The sequence below is a fragment of the Nyctereutes procyonoides genome, unplaced genomic scaffold, assembly GCF_905146905.1.
Source record: "Nyctereutes procyonoides isolate TBG_1078 unplaced genomic scaffold, NYPRO_anot_genome, whole genome shotgun sequence".
NCBI lineage: Eukaryota > Metazoa > Chordata > Mammalia > Carnivora > Canidae > Nyctereutes > Nyctereutes procyonoides.
The window spans coordinates 24,755,378-24,768,071 of record NW_026575159.1 but is presented as its reverse complement, the minus strand read 5'-3'; the positions used below and the strand labels follow the sequence as shown (position 1 = coordinate 24,768,071).

The following is a 12,694-nucleotide window of genomic DNA, read 5'->3' as shown; positions in this document are numbered from 1 at the left end:
TCAAGCTCTGTGCCGTGGGTGGGACATTTGCTTCTCCGAGGGCAGTGGTCTCATCCATGGTGCCACTCAAAAATAATCGTATTTATAGTGCTCTTGCTACACAGGAGACCTGCGACATTGGTCTCCCCCGTGCCCTACAGTGAATTCACACAGCTTAGAGAATCAGGTCAGGCAGGTTTACCTTCTTACCTACTCACCGCGATCATTATCGTCATGACTTCCTTACATCTTACACATAAATTCAGTGAAAACAAAATAGCAGGGCTCTTTGTCACACACTGTTCAGAGCCAGGGCTCTGAGATCTGGTTTTGGCTGCATGCATTGCTGAGAAGGCACCTGTGTCACTAAGTCTGGGTGCCCCTTCCTATAACCTGGGGTTGACAACAGGAAGGTGCTTCGAACAGTATCCAGAACATAGAAGCACTTTAACCCCCAGGAGCAAGCCCAGAGAGGGCTTTCCCAGACTCATGAAAAGGAACATCATTTTAAAAACAGAGGATCCATTCAGGTTCTTAGCCTGCTTCTTGTATCCTCGATAGCAAAGAAGAGAAAATGTGATTATCTGAGAGTATTTCCCCACATACCTACTAAGGGCCAGTGCAGTTTGGAGCTAGAGCCCTTCATCAAAATGAGCATCAGCCTTACCTTGGAGAAGAAAGGACCAGATATAAGAGATTAAAAAAAAAATAATCTAAGAACAACTTTTCTCTCAAAAACTCGAATGTGCTAGGGGAAAACAAGATCAAAGCAAAGACCAAACTTCCTGTGCACGTCCTGGCAGTCCCAGGAGGCGGGAGACCCAGGCTCACATAGAACTTCTAAGCTGGCATGGCCAAGTGAGGGAAGAACCCAGCTTGAGGAGCCAGAGCTGATCTAAAAATAGAGAATGCTGTCAGGCAGATCTGCAGCTGAGCTGGGGCTGGGGCTGGGGCTGGGCTGGAGGCGGGAGGGTAGCGGGCTCGGCTCCCTTGGGTATGCAAAGTTTTGATAATTTTCCACCTGCCACCTTTGACCTGCTCACCCTACTTCCAGTTCCTGTCAATGTTACAGGAAGATGCATGTTGGGCTTCAGAGGGCAGACCCAGGGCCAGGGTAGGAAAGCCCATCAGCATGCTCGGGGAAGACTGTTCGGGACAGAGTCAGACCCATCTCCCAGCTGCCTGCCTCCGGCCACGGCACACAGGGGCCCCGAGCCTCATGGCTCAATCTATAAACTATCTCGTTTCACCATCTAGGGAGTGATTTCACTCCTGGGACCCAGGGGACAGAGCAGGAGGGGCTCTCGAACATGACCTAGGTCTAAGTCTCCCGCTTGCCACTTGGTGGACAGCGAGCGTAGGAGAGGACAAGGTGCCTTGCCCAAAGTCTTGCTCTTCTTCTTTTTAAAAGATTTCATGTATTTATTCATGAGAGACACAGAGAGAGAGGTAGAGACACAGGCAGAGGGAGAAGCAGGCTCTTCATAGGGAGCTCAACACGGGACTCGACCCAGGGACTCCAGGATCAGGTCCTGAGCCAAAGGCAGATGCTCAACCGCTGAGCCACCCAGACGTCCCTAGTCCTGCTCTTCCTAACTCACCCTGAATCGCTACCTTCATGGTGCTTAAGGAGAAACAGCACCTTTTACACATTTCTTAGGGATGTCCAGAAAAAGTCTTCACTGCCACTTTTTTCCAAATTTCCAAGAAAACCAAGTGTAAGGCAGCACCAGGAAGGAGCAGGGACCAGGAAGTGGTATGACGTGGAGGCTTTCCAGAAAAGCGACCCCGGAAGCTCACCAAGAAAAGACTAAGCGGAAGCCCCTGAAAATCTGTTTGCAATTCGGCTCATGCAGCAGGGCTGCTAAGAGTGGTCTCTGCAGGGTGAGCATGGTCCCCGAAGACGGGGCCCTAGAGGCTGCCCCTCCAAATGCAGGAGGGGTGCCTGTCTGGGTGTTCTGGTTGTCTCCCAAGGCTGAGGAGGCGTCTCGGCCGCCGTGGTGGGGGTCCCCCTCCAGCAAGCTGCCCTCAAGGGGCCATGTGGGACGCCTCTGACCTGTCCTCCATCTCTTGCAGGATTTTACTCCCTCTCCGTGAGACACAGGCAGGTGAAGCACTACCGCATCTTCCGCCTGCCTAACAACTGGTATTACATCTCCCCGAGGCTCACCTTCCAGTGCCTGGAGGACCTGGTGAATCACTATTCCGGTAAGAAACGCCCCGTGGGGACAGATCAGTGAAGCTCCCTCTGTGCTCACTGCCCCGTGGTGCCTGCGGCTAGGCCGTGCACGGGTCCCCGGTACCTGCCAGGTGACCCACCTGGCCCTCGCCCCGCTCCCTTACCCCGCTCTTCTCTTGCTAATGCAGACTATAGGTTTCAAGCTAGAACAGGCTGCCTGTGGAGGCTGCATAAGTAAGTAAAACACAGCAGATCTCAACCTCACCCTCTTCCTACCTGCAGATGGAGAGAAATAGGATGGCCCGATATTTGCAACCCCAAACAGGTGGCACTTCCTCAAGGGGACTACAGGTTTAGGGGCCGCTGAGGCTTTGTTCTGCAATGCCACTCATTTCCCTTCCTGCCTAGTAAAATCCTCCTCTGCCTCCAAGGTGGCAGGAAGCCACGTCCTTGCTACTCGTTAGGAGTCAGGTTGATGGCCTATCCTCTGGGCTCCCATGGGTGCCGGCGTTTCCCCAGAACGGGGTCCCTCTGCCTTGTGACCTGGTGAACCATGTCCTAGTCTGGCATTCCCAAGCACTTTGCTCATTTGGATATGCTTCCCCACGGCCCAGGAGGGAGGTCCCCGTTTTCCACACTGGCCAGGATGGGGAGCACCCTCCAAGATGACAGCAGCAGAGCGGATTTTGATGGAGGTGACGGGAAAGAGTAGAGTCAGAAGCAGAGATCAGAGTCAGACTGTGACAGGCCTGAATGCCGGCCCAGGAGGTGACATTTTACCCCATGGGAAAGGGAGGGAGAGTTAAAAGTTGGTTCTGGAACCTCTGTTCACACCCCAGATTTTCCGGGCAACCTGGGTTGGTTGTTCGCCTTCCCGCCTCATTTTTCTTCTCCATGTAAGGTCCTTATTCCTTGGGGTGCTATGAGGAATCCTCAGGGTAGGGCAGGGAAAGCACTGAGGGGAGGGCCTGACACGTGAAAGGGGGCTCCTGCTCACTAACATTGGCCTCTGTCCCTTGGCCAGGACCTCTCCTACCTCCTCCCTTCCCCTGCCTACCAGAGGGAGGAAGAAAGGAGCTGCTCTTACTTTGTAGGCGTCTTCCCACTTCCGGGTTCCGGACCTCACACCCCTGGGTGTCTTTGCTAGTGTTCTATAGGGTGTGCGGTCGTGGAGGGCGTTTCTCAGTGAAAGGAGCCCACAGGGGCTGGGTTATCACACCTGGCTGGTGAGAAGGGGATAGGGCATGGAGGAAGCATGGCCTCTTGGGAGACACAGGCCCACACTTGGATCTGGGATCTCTGAGATCTTAAGAAGAGACCTTGCCTCTCTCAGAGCCTCAGCGTCCCATTCATGGAAGGTGGTTGGGAACAGCCCCCTTGCAGGTGGTTGCAGTGACTGGATGGTTCATGTAATGTGCACCCTAATGTAATATGATGTGTCCATCATCACAGCCTGGAGCAGGGTGGATGCAAAATAAGTGATACCAAATGTTATTTCTGTGATACCTGGAAACCTAGCCGCTTTGTTAAAAATGAAAGAGGAAGGGAGTCCTGGAGATAGTCAACTTTTACTGATTATGAGTAAAGGTTGGTTGTGGTATTGGGCTTTTAATAACAATCATCGAGAGGTGAGGAGACCATAAGTTTTGCATAAACAAAAGCAAACATGAAAAGGATGCTGCCCCAGCAAAGATTTTACAGACCGGGAGACCCGCGAGGCTTCCAGGCCGAGAGAACCCAAGGAGCTGGCACCAGTGCAGGAGCAGAGTCTTCCTGAAATAAGTCCCTGGCCACTATGTCAGTTCATGGATCACACTCATCAGTTCACTGCTGTCCAGGGTCTGAAACCCTGAAATGCTACCTGAGCCCCTGGGGACCCTGGAGTGTAAACAACGTGGCCAATTTTACCTCCTTCCAGATTCTACCTAGAGACAGAGAAGCAGAAAAATTGTGCGCTAAGCGGTCTGAACAGACACCTTTCTGTTCCAGATGGCTTATATTTATTACCTGGTGCCTTGGGAATGTTCATTAACATCTCAGAGCCTCAGTTTCTTCATATATAAAATGGGGATTTTAGTCCGCATGCCTCTTATGAGACCGTTGTTAGGACCAAAGGCAAAACCAGGAGTGTAAAGGTCTGGCCCCTAAAAGGATCCTGTGCATGGTGGTGACTGAGAGGACAGAGCGGGTGGGACACAAGTCCCCAGATATGGCCAGGAAAGCAAAGGGCTGAAAAGGGGGACCCTTGAAGGTAAAGTGGTTGGAAGTCCAGGAGTGTGAGAAGAATGAGCGTTCTGGAAAATTCTGTATAGTAGAGAGAATGAGGCGAGCATGTCCAGACCCCTGAGGCATGTAGGACCTCTCTGTCTCCCTGTTTCAGTGTCTGGTTCCGAGTCAATGGGGCAGGTTTCATTCATATTTCCGTGACCTTGATCAAGTGACCTGACCCCAGGGCTCCTCCCTGAAGCGGGTGTAACAACACTGGCCACTCGGAGCCAACGGGGCCTCGCTGAGAGGCGTTGGGCCTAGCTCAGCGCTGCGCTCAGGTAGGGTGCTAGAAAGTCAGTTCTTTGACTCATTGCAGGGAATCCTGCTCAGCTTCAGGGTTAACGGCTCACAACACTCCTGCCCGTGCTGTCTACTGGCACTGGTCGCTTCAGCCTGTGTCTGACTCCATCTCCTCACCTCCTAACCTGGGAGGCCATTTCAATTTCCAGCCCATGACAGGTCATTATTTCAGATGCACATCCAATTAAGCTCCCCTCATTCTCAGGATCCAGTCTCACATTTCTCGGGGAGGGGGGACAGCGTAGGTGGACATTTGAGTTCACGGTGGAAGTCAGATTGGACACCAAGAAACAAGGAATTACTGGCCGCCACACTCTGCTCCTTGGTAGGAACACCCAGAGCTCCGTCAATTAGGTTGGAAGTGGAGGTGGCCAGAGGTGTCATGTGCTCCCTAAAACCTGGTGATGGATCAGCCCCAGGACAGGGGGTTCCTTCCTGCTGCAAGCCAGCAGTGTCTCATGTCCTCAGCCACGTCACGTCCCCTGTGCCAGGGTCTGCAGCCTGAACTAGGCCATGCAGGTTGTAAGAACATCTGAGCACAGCCAGAACCAAGGCTTTCCCACAACCACGGGAGGTGGAATCTAGAATCTACTGCTCCTGGAGAGATGAGCAACTCTGGAAGCTCAGATAGTCCACACTAGCTGGGGCAGCAGGCAGTGACTTTCCTTCTCCTTGTGTGTGAGCATCCAGGCTAGAGAAGAGAGGTTTTTCTTCATTTTTTCCCCATCTGTCCACCTTCTCTTGTTTGCTTTTATATTTGTTTTCTTCCTCCTTTATTTCTGGTGTCTTTTCTTTTCTTTTCTTTTTTTTGTTCTGTAAAATCTTTTACTCCTTCTACCTTCCTGTATTCCCGCCCTCCTGCTCTCTCCTTCTTCCTTCCCGTCTTGGTTCTGAGTGTGTTCTATCTTCCTATCTTCCTGCACCTGTCTCAGCTGCCTGTGTGGGAGGAAGTGCTGCTCCAAGGACCTGGACCCCGTGTTGATCACAGCACACTTGACCGAGCCATGCTTGAGCATGAAACCCTTGAGGCTGGGCCACCTGAGGGTGCTCTGCTAGCTGTTCCCACTTGTTAGCCTGTTCCAGGAAACTGAGGCTCAGAGAGGTTTAAGGGGATTCACTATCAGGGGTGAAGCTGAAATCCAAACCCAAGGGTAGTTGATTCTGGATCCTAATCTTAATGCTCCACCTGCGTTGGGTTAAGCAAAGTGTGTATTCAGGGCACATTAACATCTCTTAAACAACTGGACGTGTGACTCTCCATCCTGCCACGCCTCTTTCCTGTCTTGGCCTCAGTTTCCTCATGTGAACAACTGGGGAACTGTACTGGATGGTCCCTCAGGCCCCACTGCCCACACTGGTTAGGGCAGCCCGGAGTCACTGACCAGTCGTCTGCTTCCCTCCTTAGAGGTGGCCGATGGCCTCTGCTGTGTGCTGACCACACCCTGCCTCACTCAGAGCACAGCTGCCCCGGCGTTGAGGGCCCCTGACTCACCCGTCACCTTGCGCCAGAAGACCTTCGACTGGAAGAGAGTGCCCAGGTGAGACATCTATGTGTGTATGCGTGTCCTGCATGGACGTATGATCCCCAAACCCATGTGTGAGCCTGACAGGCAGGCTAGAGCCAGCCCTATGGAAAGCTGGAGGGGGCGGAGACACTGAGCAGATGCACACCCACAGAATCCCCCTGTCCTCTGGGAGGCAGACCCAGCTCCAGGCCTCACAGTCATTGCATGTTAAGAGATATCTGTAGTTAGGAATTGTTGAGTTACCTTGATCAAACACCCATCCAGACATTCCACTGGGAAATTCAAGGAAAATCAGAAATCCGAATTGCCTGGGAGATGAAAAAAGCTGTTCTTCCTTGTAAATAACATAAAGAAATATTCATTCAAATTTGCATGTGGAAGTTAGAGCCATTCAAAGAAATGGTGGTTCAGAGAGGTTAAGTGATTTCTCCAAGATCACACAGCCATAAATGTAAGAAGCAGAATTAGAACTGTAAATTAGAGAACCATAAGTTAACCAGTCTTTTTTTTCCCCTTTTTTCCTTCTCCCATTTTCTTGTTCTCTTTCTATGCCCATCTCTTCTCTCCCTTCCTCTGTCCCATTCTTCCCATGCACAGACTGCAAGAGGACCCTGAGGGAGCTGGGAACCCACTTGGCGTGGATGAGTCCCTTTTCAGCTATGGCCTTCGGGAAAGCATCGCTTCCTACCTGTCCCTGACCAGCGATGACAACACCTCCTTTGATCGAAAGAAGAAAAGCATGTCCTTGATATACAGCGGGAGCAAGAGGAAGAGCTCCTTCTTCTCATCACCACCATATTTTGAAGACTAGCCTGAGAACAGACACCATCATGTGCACCCAAATTAACAGAGGTTGGAACTGTCACCCGGGATTTGGCAGAGAAGCCTAGTTCCCTGGTCCCTGGGGAACTGCACATCTTCCAGAAGCCAAGAGAAGACATGTGGAGACATGAACTCACATCTTCTCTGTCCACATCATGACAAAGGGAGCCCCTCCCTGGTGTCCGATCAGCAGTGAGACATCACAAAATGTTGAATCATGACATGATCAAGCAACATTTCAGAAGAGCCCTGTGTATGTGTGTATGTTCATCGTGTTTGTGGGAAAGATAAAGACATTGTCTCACAAGAAAGTGCACAAGACCGTTCTCCAAAGAACTGTCCAGAGGGTCACACTCTGAGCTCATCAGAGAGAACTTCGCAAAAAAAAAAAAAAAAAAAAGCCTGAGAAAATAAGCCGAAAAACTGTGGCCTGGCTGGTCTAGGTTTGCAAATTGATCCCTCGCAATGAACTTTTCTCACCAACCCCTCAAGAGACCTTTGGTATGCAGCTCCTCTCTTTTGAAGGGACCTCAGTGACACTAAACGTTAATCTTCCTTATCTTCCCTGAATCAGGAGATCCTGGTGGCCTGCTGGTGCCAGAGCCACATGTGCAGGAATCAGATAGCCTCCCTGCTTCTGCAGAGGGCAAGGCAAAGGGGAGAGAGGGAGGCTGCTTGTGGGAAAATGAGAGGGTAGCTCTGGAGCCCTGCAAGCTTTCCTGGTGTCCCCGGCCGTGGCTTCATGGCACAGAAAGAGCTTTCTGACATGATGAGACTCTTGCCAGTACTAATGCACCAGTTGTTCACTCATGATTGCGGGAATAGGTAACTGTGTTAAGTCCCATGTCAGGTGAAAAATAAGAAAAGGAAAGAAGAGAAAAGGAAAGGAAAGGAAAGGAAAGGAAGGAAGGAAGGAAGGAAGGAAGGAAGGAAGGAAGGAAGGAAAAACAGATCAGCAAAGGCAATCACAGTATAGACAGGAAGAAAAATGTACAAACAAATATCGTGAAAGTGGAGTGTAAAGGGAGAAATCAGCTCATGGCTCCAGGGAGACTGGGTCAGTAAGGGTGGCTCGTGAGCTCACGTTTCAGCTGGACCTTCACAGAGGCTAAGTGTGGCTGGATTGAGTAGGTGAGAATGGTTGACTTTCTTGGAAAAAAAAGAAAAAAGCAAATTGATTAAATTCTGAAGAATTAATTCTAAGTCTAAAGAATTAATTCATTAACGTGATTTTTCTGTATCATCAGTGTTTTATTCTAAGAAGGGCCTGGCAGCCACATGAAGAAAACTGCTGAGCTCCAGGAAAGAAGGGAGTCAGAGTGGCTTTAAATCTGTCATACTCATTTTAAGAGATGTGAGAGAGAGCACGGCAAAGTTCTAGAAAAGGGAAGTATTTATCTTGAGGCTGCCATTGGAATCTTGTTAGGAAGGGGGCTGCAGATGCACCCATGACTCATTTTATCCTGTTGGAAAAGGATTCAGGGGGAAGAGGGGGGCCTGTGGAACCCCTCACTGCCTGATATGAGATGTCTGTCTGTTCACCACATGCATTCCGTAGATCTGAGATCACTGTGCTGGTGGTATGTGTATATGCATTTATGTGATTTTCTGTATCATCACACTCTGGTGTGTTTATACAAGAAGACATTTACAGTTTCCCCAAGAATCGCTAAAGGCAGTTTCAAGGGACCAGCCGATGTGTGGGAAATGAATATAACACTGTGGACGCTGACTTCCACCACAAGGCAGGGTGACCTCGCAAATGCCAGATGTTTGTACAATGTCTTAAGCATTGTTTTCCGTTGTAACTAGTGTGCTGGGAACTTTTGGGGAGCACTCAGAGGTATTTCTACGTGGGAAGCATTACCCTTTGCTAAATCATGTATTTATTTCTGATTAAAATATAGCTAATAAATATTTAACCCTTGGAATTCAGGGAGAGCTTTTTGGGTGAGGTGGGTGGGTGGCTCATTCAGAAGCTTTTTTGGCCTTTGAATTTTCAGACAAAGCTGGCCCTGGAGAGAGATGAGAGCAAGGAACATCAAGAAGAACTGTACTGGTTAGCAGCCCAGCTTTTCCTTGGAGTGCAGCCTTAAGAAAACTGGCTTTTGTGAATTTGGAGGGTGTCTTATGAAACTTGAAGATGGACATGGGGCTGGGGGCGGTCAGGGGAGAGAACAACTTCTTAATGATTGCTATGAACATCTTACCTCACCTGGATGACTTCTGCAGATCACTTATGATACCTCTGCTTTCTGTTTTTCCAAGAATTTATTTCTACTCATTTTTTTTTGACAAATTACATACTAGACTTCGATCCAGGCCCTAGGACTGTAGCAGTGAAAACCAGATGAGGCCTCTGATATCACAGAGCTTGAGATCATAAATAAACAAGAAACTTTGTGACGGTGGGGGATGTAGCACAGAAAGTGGAAGAGGCTGCTAGACCTGAGCATGACAGGGCAAAGAACCATTTAACTGGATGCTTGCTTAGGAAAGGCCTCCCTTCCAGTGGATACATTTGAGCTCCCATTCTAGCTGAGGCCTGAAAGATGAACAGCCAACAGCCAGGCAAATATCTAGGAGGAAAACCAGAGGCAGTAGAGTTAAGCAAGGCAATTCCTGTGGGCACGGACAGGGCTATCTGAGAAAGAAGAGCCTGGGTGGCTAGGCTGAGTGAGCTGGAGCAAAGGGCAGAGGGCTGCCTGCAGGGAGGCAGTTCCCATGGGGTTCTGGATGGGAGTATAAGGGATTTAGGGCCTATTCTAGGAAAAAGACACAACCAAGGGAAGGATCAAATCAGGGAAATGCTATCATTTAATCCACATGTTTTAGAGAGCATGCTAGTTGCTATAAAGAGAACAGACTTCAAATTCTGGTGTTGTATTACCTATTTGACACATAGTGAAAATGTGCAAGCTCTGAGGCATAAGAATGCAGAATTTCAAAATAAAGGGATGGAAAGTTTTTTGTGCAAAAATGAACAAAGGAAAAGCATTGAATTTTGAGACAAAGTGGAATTTAAGGCAAGAATAAACTGTCTAAGGGCAAAGAGAGATGTTACAAAAGGAACAAGACATTAAGAAGATATAATGACCGAACCTGTATTAATCTAACAATACAGTTTCAAAAGATATTAAGCAACTGTTATAGGGAAAAATAGATAAATGGATCATTTTATTTGGAGACTTAAACACACAATTCTCAGAAATGGAGAGATCAAGCAAAGATAAATAGGTAGATAGAGGGTTTCTATAATACTATAGAACTTGTTTGCCAACCAGTGAAGAATACATTAGGTTACAGAGGATGTCCTAATAAATTTCAGAGTCAGCCTTCTCCAAGTCATGCTCCATGATAATAATGAAATAAAATTAGAAGTCAACTTGCAAAAGAATGGGTTAAAATCCTATGAATCTAAAAGCTTTTAAAGAAAGAAAAGAAAAAAAATAAAGGGAAAAAAAGGATACATCTCCTGTGGTTAAGAAGAGCATAATACAAGAAATAAAGACATAGAAATATAGGACACATCGCTACTTCTCCAAATGTCCAGCGCAGGCTGATATAATAGCAAGAGGGACATTATTGCTAGAAACCCATTGACCAGAAAACAAAGAACAACACATAACGAGCTCAGATTTCAACTCAACAAGCTTAAAGAACAACTGATGGTCAAGGAAACGAGGAGAAAGGAAAAGATGACAAAGGTAAACAAAGATGAAATAAGAACTTAAAAAAATAGTAATAAAGAAGATTCAGAAAGCAAGGCATTGTTTAAATAGTAAGACTGATATGATGAAGAAACACAGGAGCGAGAATGACCACGTCAAAGGAGAAGAAAGGCCAATGAGCTGCAGTGCTGTATAGAAGGAGACCTCTGGGGGGAGGGTATCCTTCCCTCCCTCAGTCAGCAAGGCTGACCGCCCCCCCCCCGTCCCCTCCCTGCTGTCCCAGCTGCCCAGACTCAGCCCTACAGATGGGATCCAGGCCCTCATATAGCAGGGAAACACCTAGAAAAAATCCATGCCTCAAGAGATCATGAGATATCTTGGGAAATATTATGATTAAGGAGAACAGAAAGAATAAAATAACATATTATTAACACTCCTCAAGTGTTGGATGTTTTTGCTAGAGCAGCTGTGTATTTTTGTCCAAAGGGTACAGAAATCAACCTGCCAAAATTTACAGATAATGAATTAACGTCATAGAAAATCCAGTAGGGCTAATAGACCAAGTATTGGAAGTGCTAAGAAGGCTCAGCAAATCTGGAGCTGACTTTATTCCCCTATGCCAGTACTGGCCAGCTGGAAAGTACAATAAAAAAAATACGACGTCGTTCGTAATGCCAACCGAACTAGGACCCAGGTAGAGACTTGCCTACAGTGATTTCACAAAACTTCTGTGGAGACAAGTTCAAAACTCTATGAAAAGACTTGAGGAGACAAAAATCCCATTTGTGGTTATGGCGTCAACCAGATTCATGGATGTGAGATTTCACATCACAAAAACAGATTTTTTTTTTGAAATTAATTGAAAAACCCCATGAAAATATACTCAAATTCCCTTAGGACTATTTAAAGAAAATCAGTACATTTATCTTAAAATATGGACTGAGCACATTGGAGCCCACGAATAGCTCAATCAATTCTGAAGAGAAACAGAGAAGAAAGTGCTCAAGCTATGAGGTTTGCATGGAAACAGGATAAAACAGTGCTTGGGCCCCTCTGCTAATTTAATGGAACTCAGCATGGCCTTTGATACCTCCTTCCACTCAGGGCTGTGCTAAGCATTAAGGACACGCGAAGACAAAAAGCTCACCTGCCCTGCCACGCTCTCAGTTTAGCAGAATTGGAATCAGATACGTTAGAAAAACAACAAGTATGTAAGACGAGGCAGGATTCCTAAAAATTGCCAAATAGAAGTCTCTTCAACGTGAGAATGATTCTGTTCTGGAAGGCTTAGAGGGGCCCGTTTCAGCCAAGCCACGTCCAGGTGGAGAAGTGGACATGCCGACCACAGCACAGCTTACGAAAAGGGAGAAGGCATGGCATTTTCTAGGAATGTTGATACTAGTGAGCCTGGAGTCCAGGGTTCCCGCAGGAATGGAGCAGGAAAGGACACGGGAAAATGCAGCCTGCGTCCAACTCATGAGGCCTGGCGCTCCTTCTGAGGAATGCAGAATTGGGGCACTGGTGTAGGAGCGCAATGGAAATCTCTTCTGGGTCCTGTGAATCATGCTGTGGAGGACGCGACCTCCTCTTGTCTTTCTTAAAACTGGCCAGGGCATCAGAGCCACAAAGGGCATGTTTGTAACATGTCACCTCCTCTTCCTTCTTCAACCCGAGTCCCAGGAGCAGGTGCAAATTCCCCAGACCTGCTTTGGTTTGGATTTGCCCTAACTTTGCGAGACAAGGGGGAACCTGGATTTCTTGAGTTCCTGTGGTGCCCGGGACCCTCTACAAACCTCATATGATGACAACTTCTTGAGCCCCTGGGAGACAGAACTAACCATACTGATTTTATCCCTGAAGAATGCAAAAGTGAAGGGTTTTTGCCCAAGGGCAGGATCTTAGGCCAGGCTTGCCTGGATCCTAGGCCTGGGCTCTTTCTCTTAGACCTT

General features: G+C 48.1%; 2 protein-coding genes across 3 annotated transcripts in view; one reads left to right on the top strand and one right to left on the bottom strand.

The window, feature by feature from the left end:
• SLA (Src like adaptor) overlaps positions 1-8,927 on the top strand; it is an 87,356-nt gene extending 78,429 nt beyond the window's left edge. For both annotated transcript variants that reach the window (XM_055313868.1, XM_055313867.1), the window contains 3 exons: positions 2,056-2,187; positions 6,132-6,264; positions 6,850-8,927. In XM_055313868.1, coding sequence (XP_055169843.1) covers positions 2,056-2,187; positions 6,132-6,264; positions 6,850-7,063 — 479 coding nt within the window. In that variant the 3' untranslated portion in view covers positions 7,064-8,927. The remainder of the gene's footprint in view (positions 1-2,055; positions 2,188-6,131; positions 6,265-6,849) is intronic.
• TG (thyroglobulin) overlaps positions 1-12,694 on the bottom strand; it is a 247,711-nt gene that overhangs the window by 85,734 nt on the left and 149,283 nt on the right. The gene's annotated exons all lie outside the window — the stretch shown is intronic.